The following is a 16545-nucleotide window of genomic DNA, read 5'->3' on the forward strand; positions in this document are numbered from 1 at the left end:
GCTCATTGGCCAAAAGCCTGAATGAAAGGGGCAGTCTTCAGTCATAATAGTACCAATAAAAGCAGATAGAGATAATTCCACAAACTATTGCTCAATACGTTTAATTAGTATAGTGAGCAAGCTTTATGCAAGGCATCTGAATCTGAAGTTACAAGACTGGATTGAGAATGAAGGTATTTTGGGAGAAGCAAAAGCCGGATTCAGGTCAGGGTGTTCAACAGTAGATCATGTACTGGTGTTACGTCACCCTATTGAAAAATATAGTAGCAAACCTAAGAAATCATTATATGTGGCTTTTGTTGTGTAGATGTGCTTTTGACTCAATTTTGAGGTCAACTCTATGGGGAAATCTTGGAATCACTAGAGATGTGCAAAACGTTTTAAGCTCGAGATGGCCGTGTTGACTGTTTTGACCTTGAAACAGCACACCTTTAAAATAAAGGGCTTATTTTGATCTTGAAACAGAACAACCCCATTTCGATCCAAACGCTTCAAGCACCATTTTGGAGGCATATTTTCCCCTTGCTGTTTGGATTTCTGGCACTGACTTCTGACTGGCTTGCGATCTCCTTGCTTCTTGGTTGGCTTGTTATCACCCAAATCAAGTGTTTTCATGGGCAACTTTGCCCCCATTGGCTGGGGTGGGTGGAAGCCAAAGGAGCGAGCTTCAAAATGTATTTAAGGAGACTCTGAAAGACAGAGAGACTATAGTATGACTGTCTTGAAGAGGATACATCAGGGGATTGGATCACTGGAACAGAGAGACTGCAGCAGCAGAACACGTGGCTTGAGGGCCTGCCAGTGGAGAGAGAAATAAGGAATGCTTATCTGTCTCTATTTTTTTCTCCCTTTTAAAATTTGCAGTGCCAACAACTGCTTTTCTTCCCCTCCCCCAAACAATTTTTAAAAATTGGACCAGCAGCCCCAGTGGCTTTAATAACTGGGGTGCTGTGCTGTTTTTCTTTTGCAGCCCCAAGCTGCACCTTTGCTGCTGCTGTGCACTTCATTTTTTTCCTGGTAGGCTGATGTGTTCTGGTGCCCAGCCTACCAGTCTCTCTCTGTTTGTTTCCCTGGTATATTTTAGGCCCCCCCCTTATTTTTTTGGGTGGGAGGGTGCCCTCCTGCTGGCACCCACCTGCCCTACTCCCAGCTCTTAAGTCCTGGTCTCAGCCTGGGTTCCTCAGGGAACAGCACCTGGCCAGACTCCAGCAGAAGACATCAGAAGGTATGCCTCACTCTCCTCCCCCCGGTCAGGTTGTGAAGTGTGCCATCAATTCGGTTTCGACTCCCTGCGCCCACAGAGCCCTGTGGTTGTCTTTGGTAGAATACAGGAGGGGTTTCCCATTGCCTCCTCCCGCACAGTATGAGATGATGCCTTTCAGCATCTTCCTATATCGCTGCTACCCGATACAGGAGTTTCCCATAGTCTGGGAAACATACCGGCGGGGATTTGAACCGGCAGCCTCTGGCTTGATAATCAAGTCATTTCCCCACTGCGGCTTTCTTTCTTTCTTTCTTTCTTTTTACATTTCTATACCGCCTTTCGTTAAAAGAAAACCCCAAGGCGGTTTACATGGCTTACATTACATGGCTCCGGTCTAGCGCATAGTTTGGGGAAGGGGTTTAGGTATTAGGCACTGAGACTGTAGGACAGGAGGGGTGGGTTAGGAGAGGCCACAGTAATCTCCTTTCCCTTTGAATTACCCCATTGTTGCTCACTCCCCTCCAAAAAAGCCCCCCCATAAAGCCTGCTTTATTTGGGAGGGGTGGTTAATTTTTCTGTGTGTGTGTGTGTGCGCGCGCACTACAGTGTTATAGATAGCTCTGTGTGTGGCACATACAGCATAAATCCGCATCCCTTTTTAAACTACCTAGGTTAAAGGTGCTTCTTCTCTTCTCCACTGGCCATGGTGGGTGATGGCAAGAGGTGCCTGCTCTCAGAGTTGTCCCCACTGATGTGGTTGTACGCAGGCCCTCCTTTCCGAAAGAGAGTGGTCCTGCAACACAGCTGCTGGTGGTGACTGAGGTAGAATTAGGTGGGGAGGGACCTTGTTGGGGAAGAAGCTCTTCCTGTGGCAGTGGAGGTGTTGGTGTTGGCTGCTAGTCCAGCCAGATCACTATCACCATCTTCACCAATCCCTCTTGCAAGTATGACCCCTCCGGTCTGAGATCTCAGCCCTGGATGGAGGCCAGTGGCGGTGGCCCCCAGAACAAATTAGCAGCTCCAGTACCACCACCACCACCACAATGTGGCCAGACCAGCTTCAAAGGCAGCATGGTGTGCAACCACTTTGAGCTCTGCCATGGTGACCCAACTCATGCTGTCTGAATCCACTGCTGGGCAGAGGTCAGAATGGGGAAAGACCCTAAACATCTTAGGATGTTGTGCATGCTGAAGCACCTGTAACAGCATCACCCGGGGCCCCTATTCCTGCTTGCAGCAATAGGCCTGGTGTGCTCTTAACTAGTGGCCAGGCATGTGCTCCTGCTCCCAAGCAGGCAAAGTTGCCTGCACAGTGGGTGCAGTCTGTGGGCAAGCAGTTTGGTTGTCCAGAGCCTCATCTCATCACCTAGGCCATTGCCAAGAAGATCGCTTTGGATCATCTACCCAGTCAGTTTCCTCAAATACACATCCATTGCTCCAACCCAATACACAAAACACTATCAAAATAATCTTCCCCACTCCCAGAAAGGGAGAAGAATGAGAGAAAATGACAAACTATAATGCAAGCACTACTTAAGAAACACAGAATACAGACAACATATCTCACCAGATAGCTCTCAAAACCAACTTGAACCTATTCTCTCAACACAGGACTAAATTGCTCAATGTCTTACAGTAAGCAAGAGCAATAACAGAGGTGGAAGGTCAACCATCCCATTCACTGCCCTCTCACAGCAACCCTAATGGTTAAGTGTAAGGTTTTTTGTTTTTTTTTAAGTACAGCCCTCCCTATTCCACAAAGAGATCATCCATTTTGGTGACAGTCCTTTGAAACTGATCTATCAGTGATGGCATAGCTGGCAAGTAAGAACCAGGTGTCACAGATGATATTCTTCCAAGCATCATTAAAGAGCCTAAAACCTAAAGACTGTGTGAAAGAATAATAATCTGAATCATTCAAAAGATGATGCACTTATTTAGGGTTTGTTTTTACACCCGGCCTAATGCCTCAAAGATCTCTCAATCTTTGAGAGATTTCACCAGCATATGACACTATAGTTTTTAATATCTTCTTACATAATCTATAACATCTAGCTTGCACTTGGGTTTGCCCTCAGTTGGACCCAGTCAATGGCCCTGAGACATGCTTACTTAGAAGACTGGGAAGTGCTGTGTAGGATTCCAGATGGCCAGTTTTTATTACTTTATAGTTAAAATCAATATGAAGATTGTCCAAACCTTCACAATACTGGACAGCATTCAAACTAGTCTTGACTAAGCACCATCTGCGTATCTTAAACAGCACCCTTCCCCACATAGGCCAGCTGCCTCTTAAGAGCTCAGACATCATTACTACTTATACCACACTCAAATAGGAAGTTCCAAGGCTGAATTGAATTCATTTCAAATTTTAAAAAGGAAAGAAAAATGGAGACTAATTACAAATTTTCTTTAAAAAAAATAAAGTCCCAAAAATAAATTCCACAACTTAAAGATCAACTTGAAATGTGTATGTCAGAGAAGAAATACACTTTTATGCTCACCAAGAGGTTTCACCAGGCACAATATGGAACATGTTTCAGGTATAAAACCCCCCAAATGTCAGACCAGGTAGCACTGACCAGGTCTGCACAGACCTAGGCCAGCATGACTTTAATGCTTTCTCATGAGGCAAAACAACTATTTTATTATTAAACCGCCCTGAGCCATTTTTGGAAAGGCGGTATAGAAATCGAATTATTATTATTATTATTAACAATAATAATAATAATTCCAAAACAACTTGAAGAGCACCTCAACACCATAGGGTTACAGAAATCACCATCAGCCAATTACAAAAAGCAACTTTACTGGGTACAGACTATATTTTGAGACAATATCTATAATAATAACAACAATATTGATAATAAAATTCAGCCATCCCAGGTCCTTGGGAAGGACTCAATGTCTGGATAAAACAAACCAGTTGTAGTTGTAGTTATTATGGTATAGATTGAAATTATGGAAATTGTCCAGTTAAGCTAGAAATCAATGTAATCTATCACAGCATCAATTCAGTTTTAAACTACTGTATTGATTTAAAAAGGCAGTCTGCCTAGGAATAATATGTAGAAATCAGATTATGGGAAGGTCTGCATGGAAGCTTGAATAAATGAAGACTTTTTTTATTTCCAGTATTGCCACAAGCCATAGATACATGGTTTGTTGCAATGCTGGAAATAGGAATCTTTAAAATCAACACAAAATAACTGGAATATATTTAGTGCAAAGAAATTGCATCAACTATGGGTTCTAATAACTTTAATTTTAAGCTTTGCTCCACAAAGTATGTTTGGAAAGCAGCAAGTGAAATCTCCATGGAAATAACAGTTCTAAAACACATCAGTATGTTAGTTTGAATGAAATCCAGGTCTGGCACATGCATAGCAGTGGCACATTTCCAGAAGTACAAAAATGACGTCAGTGGCTTGTGTAATCATCTTGTCTTAGCTCTGCTCTATAAACAAAGTGCTCCCCGCCGCCCATTGTCTCTCCTTTTCTCACTGGGGAAAAATCTGCACAAGTAGCCAAAGCTTTAGGCTAATATAGCTCCTGCTTAGTCTTTTTCTTTCTTTTAAAAAAACAAATCCTAGAACTGTAACTATGAGCAAGCTGGAAATCTATTCACCATAAATCAAGCCACAGCACTTTGAAAGCCAAACTGATGAGGGATTTTTCTCCAAGAGTCAAAAGCTTGCAATAAGGCAGTGAGAGAAAGGAGGGGTGAGGAACAAGGAAGGGAGGAATGTCATAGCTTGACAAACAGAAATAAGAATGTTCATGAATTACTTCCCTTTAAGTAGAGCCTGGTTTATACTTCAAAGAGTTGTGTTTAATCAAAGTTATAGGATTCAAATGGCTACAGTAACAGAAATAAGCTTTTTTATTAGTGTGCACACTGACATAAAGCTCACCCATGTGTGTATGTGTGTGTACAAGTGCATACATATATACCCATGCATAGACATTAACACATTCTTCCCATGGTATGCTAAAACTACTACTTTTGTGTCAGAAATAAGCTTATCTTCCTCTCAAAAGCTTCTTAGAATTTCAGGCATTAAACACATAATTCTTCCATCCTTCACATTTATAAATATTAATAAGTAATACAGAGATCCCTTTTGAGGAGTCAGAGCAAAAGGCCTTCAAATGAGCCTGTCAGGCATACAGCTGCGAACAGAACTTGAGATTCCCAGGTGCCAATCCAGTATTCAGAACGATTCTTCTCACTCAGAACGTTATTCTGGTAAATGAATTAAGTAAACATACATCCCTCACTCAAATAACTCTTTGCTGATTTTCAAAGGAATCCCGGTCGTTTTCTGCTACTCAGCTTTAGGGGGCCACATGTTGTATACATTCCAGTATATCATTTCCCCCCGTGTTCTCTAAAAACATCCTTAGTAAGCAATCCATGGATGAAGACAAAATGACATTACATAATTATAAGTCATGCATATTATAGCAGAAAACATTTCTAAACAGGAACATTAAAATTGCATAAGCAAGAACTGACCATTGGCATACCTACCTTGTTAATGTGCAGCTGCTGCTGCTGAAATTGCTGTTTGTGTTTTTCCAGAAATTGCTGATGCTGTTGTTGGATCACTAACTGCTGGAGGGCCTGTGCATTCTGGGGAAGTGGAGCAGACTGTGTGCGCCCCAGAGGGCGGTGCTGCCGAAGTTTGTGTATTGAGGGAGAAAGCCGATCTGTACCCACCAGGGACTGCGCATGGAGGGGGAGTGCCCCTAGTCCTGAAAGATACCAGTCTGAAGATAATATGGAGGAAAACAGTGGAGAAGAAAGAGGAAGAGAAGAGGAAGGGAGAAAACAGCTTTTGAGTAACTCTCATGGTAACCAAGTGTGCTGTTAAGTCAGTCACCTTGTCATTTGTGCTGCTGAAATTTAAAAAAACAAAAACAAATATGATTAATAGTGCGGATATATAATTCCCAGAGATCCCATGAAACGTTATGGGGATATGCAGGCACTAGGACACAGTTTGGTGCCTGGCTGGCAGTCAAGCTCAGCTAGATAGTAACATAGCTGCTAAGTAACAGCTGCTGCTACTACTATTACTTCTACTACCATCACCACCATGACTCCTGTCTTGTACGAAATTATGGCAGTTGCTTTCTAGAAACAAGTGTTGTCACACTCAATCATAAATGTCATCAATCAGCATACTTTTAGCTCAGAAGTGATACAGACCAATGTGGCTGGTATTAACATAGTCTATCTTCTTAGCAAATTCTTCTTGAATCCACTGGATTCAAGAGTGGGAAACCCAGCATTGTTTGTGTGTATGGGAGAACATGATAGAGGCTTACAAAATCTCTGAAGAAATTCGAAAGAAAGAAATCCTCTTTATCTCTTATAGAACAAGAAACCAATGAAATTCACTGGCACTAAATTCAGACAGAAAAAAGAAAGTATTGCTTCACACAACACAACACAGAGTTAATTTAAGGTATTTTCCTTCAACAAGATGTGGTGATAGCCACAAGCTTAGATGGCTTTCAAGGAGGATTAGACAACTTCATGGAGGAAGTTGTCTACCAATAGCTGTAAGCTGAGAGGGCTGAACAGAACTTCCAAATTCAGACGAAGTGTACCTCTGAATACCTGTTGCTGGGGGCAAACAACAGGTTAGTTTGAAGTGTGTAAGCTTTGTGGCCAGAGGCATATTGTTGCCCACTGGGCAAAACAAGATGCTGAACTAGATCAAACTTTGGTCTGATCCAGCAGAGCCTTTTCTTATGTTTTTAGTATCATATAGTTGCTATCACATTTTTTTGTTTTTGCTTTTTTGGCTTTTTTTTTTTAAACTAGGGGGATAAAACTACCATGCCCTGAAACACAGAACAGTACTGATCCAGAAATATTGTTTCACTATCAGCCAAACACAAAAACAGGTTGCTTACCTGTAACATGTGATCAGTTATCAGACATTCATAACTATGGGTTCTGCGCCTGTGCAGATCAGCTTCGGTTAGAATCTGTTAGCTCCTTGAGACGCCTACAACCGCCCTCTGACATGACTACAGTACCCTCTAGTGGCGGTTGGGCGTCTTCTTACTCAGTTTCTTGATGGCCAACTACTGATCGTTGATGTCTATTGATCAGGCATCCTGACATACATTAGCATGTGTTTAGCTTATGTTGCAATGGGGATGGACGGGCGGGTTTTATAAATGTCCAGAACCACTACCAGATCAACTGTTACAGGTAAGCAACCTGTTTATCTGGGTAGTGGTCCTGGACATCTATAATTATGGGTGAATTACGAGCCACCTCCTTTGAGGCGGGTGCCACAAGCTACTGCAGCACTCTCTGTAGAACCGCCTTTCCAAATTCCGCTGCCACTGCACTGCGGAGATCCACCGCATAGTGCTTCACAAAGGTTTGGTGTGATGCCCAGGTCGCAGCAGCACAAATATCCTCAAATCTAATGCAAGCAAGATGCGCTGCCGAAGGTGCATAAGCCCTAGTTCAATGTGCATGCAGCATGGAAGGTGGAACCATCTTTTGCAGATCATATGCCATTTTAATCAGTTCCACCAGCCAGTAGGAGAGCTTTTGCCTGCTCGGTGACAGGCCTTTATGTTTTCCCTTTTCACAAATAAACAGGGGTTTCATCCACCGGACAAGGTGCGTTGCCTTGAGATAAAACAGGAGCACTCTGCGGACATCCAGGGAATGCATCGATCATTCCAGAGGAGTGGAAGGATCCCTTAAAAAGGTTGGTAATACAATATTAGTATTTAAGTGGAAGCTTGTCACTATCTTAGGCCTAAACTCAGGATCTAGGCACATAATCACACAGTCAGGATAAAACTTGGTATAGGGTTCATCAATACGGAGAGCCCGGAGTTCACTGACCCATCTTGCAGTGGTAATGGCCACCAAGAAAAGAGTTTTTAAAGTTGTCAGCTTTAAAGTCGCTTTCGTCATTGGCTCAAATGGTGATTCCGTAAGTGATGCGAGCACAAGTGAGAAGCTCCACTTCTCTGCCAGTGGCCCCACCAGTGGATACAAGTTATTGATTCCTTTAAGGAAATCCTTGCCCCTAGGATGGGAGAACAAAGTCTTTCCATCCCACCCAGCATGGCAGGCCGAGAGAGCAGCCATATGAACTCTTAAGGAGACGTTTGCAAGACCTTTGCTCTTTAACGAAGTAAGATATAGAAGCACTTCCTTGAGGCTCGACTGTTTGGGCTGAAACCCCCTCGTGGCAGTGTGTGTGCAAAACATGCGCCATTTTGCATTGTAGCTACATCTCGTAGACAGTTTTCTCGTGTTGAGTAAGATCTTCCTCAAAAGCCTATCTTCCACGCAGTCAGACTTAGAACCGATAGATCCGGGTGCAGTACTCGCTCGCAGTCCTGAGTCACTAGATCTGACCACCAAGGGAGTCTTCTGAAAATCCCTTTGGACAGTCTGAGTAGATGCGTGAACCAAGGCTGTCTTGGCCACCATGGTGCAACTATTATCACCTGAGTATGGTCTTGCAGAACCACTACCTTGGTCAACAGTGGTATTGGAGGATAAGCATAGAACAAGTTCCGTGTCCACCGGAACTGAAAAGCGTCTCCTTCTGACAATACACCTAGACCCATGTGGGAACAATAACGTTTGCATTTTTTGTTCTCTTGAGTTGCAAAAAGATCCACTTGGGCTGTCCACCAAGATTGGAAAAGTTGTCGCACAATCACAGGGTTTAGCTCCCACTCGTGTTGCTGTAGCATCGTATCTGAGCATAAGTCCCTGCTTAGGGAGTCCGCTAGGCAATTGAGGGTTCCTTTGATGTTAATTGCTATGACATAGATTGATTGGGGAATACACCAATTCCAGATTCTGAGGCTGAAATTGCAGAGTGATCTGGAAACAGTTCCCCCCTGCTTGTTTATATAAGCGATCGAGATCGTGTTGTCCATTTGTAGGAGGATAATCTGTCCCGTCACATAAGCCTGAAAAGTCTGAAGCACCATGTAAGCCACCAGAAGCTCCAAATAACTGATATGATAACGCGTCTCCAATGGCGACCACAGACCCTGCACTGTGTGGCTGTCCAGGTGGGTGCCCCACCCTGTCATCGAGGCATCCGTTGTTACTGTCACGGTTGGCTCTGGCAGCTTGAAGGGTACCCCTCGTAACAGGTTGCATCGTTCCCTCCACCATCATAAGGAGACCAGTACCTTTTCTGGGAGCAGCACCAGTTTGGTCTGGGGCTCAGTCCGTGGGTGGTAAGCCCGAAGGAACCACTGCTCCAAAATGCATAGTCGCAACCGTGCTTACGGGACTGTTGTTGTGCAAGAAACCATGAGGCCCAATAGTATTTGAATTTGCCTTGCCCTTTGTAAGGGCATCACTTGAAAGGAGTCTATCAGTGAGTGTATGCATTGGGAAAGGGTCTCTGGTAGATACGCCATCTGTGTCACCGTGTCCAGCCACGCCCCAATATACTCGAGGCAGGTGGATGGTATCAGAAAGGATTTTTTGAAATTGACCTGGATGCCCAGTTCCTCTAACAGAGATGTCACGATACTTATACGGGTCAAGAGATCCTGCCTCATCTTTGCAGTCAGAAGCCAATCATCGAGAAAGGGTATATCGACAAGCCCTGTGTCCTTAGGTAGGCTATTATTACTGCAACACATTTCGTGAAGACTCTCAGGGTGACCAGCCCGAAGGGTAGGACATTGTATTGATAAAGTTCTGTGCCCAATGTTAAGCGTAGGAACAACTTTCTCCCCTCTTTATCAGCAGGGGTAGTGTGTCTCCGCTCCCCCTTGGAGATTGTTGCAAAATCCACCACTAAAGAATTTGGTGAAGGATGGCGGATGAGGTACTCGTTCTCCTCCTCCTGGACATGGTAGAGGGCCTCTAGTCGTTTTGAGGTTGGAGTTGAAGTTTGGAGTACCTCCCATTCTGACTTGGCTGCCCTTGATATATGTGGCAACATGGGAATGAAGACAGGGTGCAGTCCAGCAGCCGCCTTCATCATATTATAGACTGGATTGTCTAACTCTGTGGTACTCTGTTTCAATTGTAGGCCTAAGACCTGTGCCATCTCAGCAACCTGCTGGTGATAGCCCTTCATCTCCTTGTTGGGCAAAGTTGAAGGGATCGCAGCCACATAAAGGACCTGGGACCGGCTGATTCGGTTCTTCTGGTTCCCGTGGATCCGGCTCCATTGAATCTGAAATGTAGCTGTCCTCATCGTCATCGTCATTTGAAACAGCGATAGGTGAGTGTCACACAGATGAGTGTCCCTCCGCAGTGGTAGTTACCCGCACCGGTGGTGTAGCCTGGCTAGTTTGCGTCGTCACCTGAAATGCTGTTGTCACTACTGGTTTCTTAGGGAAGTCTGCCTGAAGTGACATTGTAAGTTGTCTTGGAAGGTTCGTTATAGTTTGGACAGCAGTATCAATTTGGAGGTGATTGGTTGGAGGTGATGTTTGTGCAGCAGATTCTGACGTAATCTAATCCTTCCTCCTCTGATTTCGCTCTCTTAACCATTGCGAAAACAGTGAGTATTCCGCCCAAGTTACTGTGAAGGTGTCGTCCCATGCCCTCTGGGGGTAGAGACCCCCCGTGGGCATAGCTGTAGTAGAGATAGATGAGGTCTTAGAAACAGCACTGTCAGCGTCATGAAAACCCCTAAACGTGCCAGTAGATGGTGTACTCTCCCCCGAATCAAGTAGACGAGTCAATCTGCATGACACAACATGTCGGTCCCCCAGTGGGGTCCCCGATAGTGGGACACTTTCACAGGCCTCAAAATCGTACTCCACCTCGCCCTCGGTGTCGGGTTCAGTGTCCAAAATGACCGCTACTGTGTGTTAATCAAGGAGATCTTTACGCTGTTGAGTCGATGTCGAAGCCTGTCTTAGTGTTGATGTCAAGGCTCTTTGAGGCAAGACATTCCCCATATCCAGTCTTGGCTTGGGGGTTGATAGGTGTCTCGATGTCGAGCACACTCCTCTTTCCATGCCCAAGACTGGAGAAGCTCAATGTCGATCTTTGTCGATCTCAATGTCTACGCTTTCGATGCTGATTGCCTTTGCAAGTGCGGCGTCGATGGTGACTGACACGGAGTCGATGCTGGGGACAAAGAGAGCGCTTGATGCCGAGGCATCTTCAAAGTTTGCAGGTTCGATGGCGAGGGGGTCCAAGTAGAACTTTGATTCTGGTCCTCGCTACGCGAGCCATGATGTTCCTTCCCTTCGCTCTTTTTTGGAGGATGTTCCGGCATGGAAGCCGAAGCCCTCTTTCTAGAGCTAGAGCAAGGGCCTGATGGCTTCTTAAAGGCTGTTAAGGACTTCGAAGTCGATGCTTTCGACATCGAGGATTTCGATGTCGAAGCCAGCTTTGGGCCTGCCGAGACTTTAGACTGCATTTGCTATGCAAGTCCCGGCGCCGAGGACGGAGGGGACTTTTTCGGCATTAGTGCCTTCTCCATTAGAAAGACTTTCAAGCGTGCCTCTCGGTTTTTTAGAGTCTGTTTATTAAACGTTATACAGACGGCGCATTTAGAACTATCATGGGACTCACCCAAACAAAACAGAGGCCGTGGCCATCTGTGGAGGGGAGTTTCCCGCAGCACTCGGAGCACCTTTTAAAAGTGGTTTTCTCCTTACCCGCCTTCTGTTTCGCACTGTATACGATCCGCTTTACTTTTAATGGTGGTCGTTCATTCCGAAGTCGATTCAGTTAAACAAATTGCAATCCAGTCAAACAACTTTAAGGAAAAACAAAAGTAGAATTGTCGTCCTTTCCGCATCAGTTTTGAATGATCAATCAAGTCAAAATTCCAAATCCAAAAGAGTAATCCAGTCAGTTCCGTAGTCAAAAGCCGTAGTATCCAATTTTTCTGAGTAAATAATGAATTCCGAGGAGCAACTGTTTTCGCGGACTGATCCTAATGGCAGTCAGCAAGAAACTGAGTAAGAAGACACCCAACCTCCACTAGAGGGGTACTGTAGTCATGTGCAGAGGGCGGTTGTAGGCATCTTGAGGAGCTAACAGATTCTAACCGAAGCTGATCTGCGCAGGCGCAGAACCCATAGTTATGGATGTCCAGGACCACTACCCAGATCTGGCAGCATTAAGTAAGGTGCCAGGTGTCGTAAACCAAGGACTCGAGCAGCAAGGCTCAGGTACTTCACACCCAATACTACCGAGGCAGAGGAAGTTATAGGCCTCATCTCTGCTGCCCTGCAGCATCACCCATAAAATGGTCAGAGAAGGTACCTACCAGCCCAGATGATCTGAGAAACCAAGAGGACCTTGGTTTCTCACTGAGAAAAAAGACAGACTTCTCCTGCTTTGCCTTACTTCTTATGCTTGATTGGTATCTAACCACAGCTCCATCCACAACCAAGTTCTGACTCTGGCTCTTCAATCTGCCCACCGGATCTGGAACACTCCCCCAACCTCCACCGTGTCTTTTGCCTCTGCTCTCTCTTCTGATTACCACCCAACCAATGGCAATTGAACCTCAGCCTGTCTTGACCACATCATCAGCCATTTGTCTCTTTGATCTTCATCGGCCTGCATCCGACTCAGACCCTTAGCTGACCCCTCTCCGGTGAGGATTCCCCTTTACAAGCAAAGGGGAATCCTGACTTTAAAGGGCTTCTAAAGATGGAAGGGGGGTGGCAAGAGGGCACCTTACCAGCAGTGCTGGCTCATCTGAACCCCGACGCTCCCCCCAGGTTGCATGGGCAGCACCACCACCGAATGGCTGGGAAGGAACACCAGGGTTTAGAGGAGCTGGTGCCAGTAAGGTGTCATAGGAACATAGGGAACTGCCATATACTGAGTCAGACCATTGGTCCATCTAGCTCAGTATTGTCTTCACAGACTGGCAACGGCTTCTCCAAGGTTGCAGGCAGGAATCTCTCTTGGCCCTATCTTGGAGAAGCCAGGGAAGGAACTTGAAACCTTCTGCTCTTCCCAGAGCAGCTTCATCCCCTGAAGGGAATATCTTGCAGTGCTCACACATCAAGTCTCCCATTCATATACAACCAGGTCAGACCCTGCTTAGCTATGGGGACAAGTCATGCTTGCTACCACAAGACCAGCTCTCCTCTCCTGGTGTCCTTTTGCCACTCTCCCCTGGCTGCTATTAAAAGCCTTTTAAAGGCAGGATTCCCTTTTACTAATAAAGGGGAACCAGGCTGGCCTAAAAAAAAGGTGGCCAGTCCAAGTATGAATCAAACTGGGCCCAGTCCATTTTTAACTGGTTCTACAGTCCAAGTGGCTATGTTTGTAAAGTGGAATCTGATGAGGATTTCCCTTTACAAGCAAAGGGGAATACTGCCCTTAAAAGGTTTCTAAGGGCTGGGGGCAGCAAGAGGGCAGTGGCTCCTCTAAACCCCAGCCCTCCCCCCCAGCAGCAAGGGAGTTGTAGCCCAAAAACAGCTGGGGGGGCCTACGTTGAGCAGGGCTGCTCTAGTTTGAGGATGCTCTTCAGTTTCAAGCAATTCATCATAGTAAGTATAGTAGTAAGCACAATGTCTAGGTAGGTTCTGAGGATGATCTCCGGGTCTGAGAATATCTGGAGGCCGACCCTCAGTCTCAAATATGTGGTATATGTTGCTTCTGGGTTAATCCCAAGGATGATCCTTGGGTTTGAGATATCTGCACGGTCCTCATAGAGGGGTAATGGCACTCTTTGGGGTGGGAGCTCTTCTCTTAATCTAAAAGGTGATCTTTTGAATTCTCTTGGAAGAGCTCCAGCACAGGAGAATCTAGTTTCTGTATTGATGAGCAATCTGAATGCTTAGCAGACGTAATGCTCTCTGTCAGAGTTTGTATCTTAGAGGCTTCCACTGGTTTCAGCGTAATCCTTTCCTTCTTCTAGGGAATCCCATGCAAGTGCTGATCTGCTGGGAGATTAGAGCTCGACTGCTGCTTGGTCTTTTCCTCTGCAACCTCCTACCTTATCTTACTCTTCTCCTTGGGAGCTTCCTGAGATGGAAGCGTGTTGTGATTTGCAGTCTCTGTTGGTACAGGCTGCTCAGTCAACGGATTAGAAATTGGTGTCAGTACTGGATTTGGTATTGTAATGATCAATATCAGATTCAGGCCCGAGGGGAGAGGAGAAGTCCTCTTTGTGTCCTCTTTTGGGATGGGGCTCTGCTGCAGTGACTCTGGCTCAGTTAATTGTTCCACATGGGAGCTCATGGGGGTTTGGGGAAAAGGTTAGAAATTTGTTAAAAATCACCCGCTTGCCCTTTGTGTGTGTGGTGTGTGTGAGTTGGATTGTAGGTCACACCGATTATGCCCTACCACACCACCCACTTTGGTGTTCCTAGGAGCTGCCCATGGGGAACAATGGGGGTGTTTTGTGTTTCCCCATTGCTCCCTATAGCAGAAACACTTGAAACATTTCAAATCTGTTTCATCAAGACTGCTGGCTTGACTGCTGTTTTCAATGAAACTTTTCGACTGTTTGAGTTTTGTTTCAAACTCGAAACTAAATGCAAAAATCTGTTTTGTGTACATCCCTAATGCTTATTGGGAGTCACAGAAGCAATTCATTAACTTGCTATGTACAGTAAAGGTTTGTCATGTTTAGACCACTGCCAAAAATATAACATATTAAATGAATTACTGCTTACCACAAGTGAGCTCATTTTAAAAGATAATGAACTGACACTTTATGTTTTGAGTAAATGTATAAAAATGCCATTCTTGAAGATTTCAAGGACAGAAATCTTCAAGAATAGAAGATTTAAGGTTGTTAAATTTTGTGTGGCCACTGTTAAGATCCGCCAACAATCAATTTCTACCCTTTAGATCTTACCATAAAACGTTTACCTTGCTGGTGTATGGTATGATAGATTTCTTATCTGAATGTTTTATCATTTGTTGTGTTTATGCCTGATCTATTATCGTAATAAAGCTATTCATTCATAGCTGTTTCCAAAGTTTGGTTTGGTTGCCTTTGCTTTGGTCCCAACCAGATCACACTTTGCATCATGTAGAAGCTAAGAGGTCCCTGAAGTTTTGCACAACCCTACTATATACTACCTCCACGTTCAGAGGCAGTATGCCTCTGAGTAACAGTTGCAAAGCAACAACAGTGGAACAGAAAGTATGCCTTCATCTTCTGTTGATGGGCTTCCCATAGGAATCTAGTTGTTCACTGTGGGATGCTGGACTAGGTAGGTATGGGCCTGACACAACAGGGCTTTTCTTATATTCTTAAAGCAATCAGTGGAGAAACCTCCCTACAACAGTTAATGAAGATAGGAAGGACTTTTCAATAATTACCTTGGAATCCTGGATTTTCCATAGTCCTCAGACCAATCTTACAGGGAGTTCATCTGGCACTATTTATCTTCTGTTCCTTACAGTCACAATTTGTGCTTTTACAATGGAAAAGTACTTGAACCTTGCTGGGATAACCAGGATACAACACTAACAAATATATGGAAAACTTTCTGTACCTGGAACTACACAGTTAGAAGTTAAAAGCCATGCACCAGATATACTTAATCATAGCAGGCATCCTCTGCAGAGAGAGCTTTGGCCTCTTATTGCTCTCCTCTGAGAAGCTGAATTGGGCACCATCAACCTTGAGTCCCTGCCATCTAGCTGCTAAGATTGTTAAAGTCTCTCTTTCAAACCAGCTTGGTGTGTCAGTCTTACTCTCTTCTCAGCAATGGTCACAAATTATCTCCTTTTGGAACTGTCTGTATTTCCTTGATATAGCAAGCTTTGGTTTTAGCACCAACTCTGAGGAATATGCACATTTTCTCATGCAACTCTGGTTACACTCACCTGGGACTAAGGGATTTTGTGCAGTTGGTTGTTCCAGTAAGACCACGTGTTGAAGTAGAGGGTTATGTGCAGTTCCTCCATCTCTTTCCACTGCTGTACTGCTCAAATACGGAGTGAGGTGGGTACCAGGAAATAAGGAGATCCGTTGTTGTAAGGAAGGAATAGCAAGCCTTTCAGGATCCTGCTGTCCTGATCCCCCCTGCAAGCATATAACTGGTAATACATTGAGCTTATGAACTGAGTTCACGTAACGATTAAAAAGTCAACACATTACATTAAACTTCACTTACACTGGATGGGGCTGTAGCAGGTAGTCCTAACGTTATATTAGGCAAGGAGGGAGAGGTGTACAAAGGAAGCTGCGTTACTGAGCCTTCACGGTTAACTAGTCTATGAGCCAAGTTGTTCTGAAAAATAATCAAAGACATCCTGTCAGTATACAAGAACCACACATATTTAGTGTTCAGTCTATCCACATCTAATGTTTGGCCATGAAATGTGTAAAGGCAAGTAAAACAAGCTACAAATAACTAAACGATGC

General features: G+C 44.7%; 1 protein-coding gene across 8 annotated transcripts in view; it reads right to left on the reverse strand.

The window, feature by feature from the left end:
- The window catches only part of HDAC4 (histone deacetylase 4), a 321662-nt gene that overhangs the window by 91891 nt on the left and 213226 nt on the right, over positions 1-16545 (reverse strand). For 7 of the 8 annotated variants that reach the window (XM_053283223.1, XM_053283225.1, XM_053283219.1 and 4 more), the window contains 3 exons: positions 16295-16411; positions 16005-16203; positions 5739-5977 (listed from right to left, as the gene is read on the reverse strand). In XM_053283223.1, the coding sequence (XP_053139198.1) occupies positions 5739-5977; positions 16005-16203; positions 16295-16411 (555 nt within the window). The remainder of the gene's footprint in view (positions 1-5738; positions 5978-16004; positions 16204-16294; positions 16412-16545) is intronic. The other variant, XM_053283224.1, reaches the window with a different exon arrangement.

Source organism: Hemicordylus capensis, chromosome 1, assembly GCF_027244095.1.
Source record: "Hemicordylus capensis ecotype Gifberg chromosome 1, rHemCap1.1.pri, whole genome shotgun sequence".
NCBI lineage: Eukaryota > Metazoa > Chordata > Lepidosauria > Squamata > Cordylidae > Hemicordylus > Hemicordylus capensis.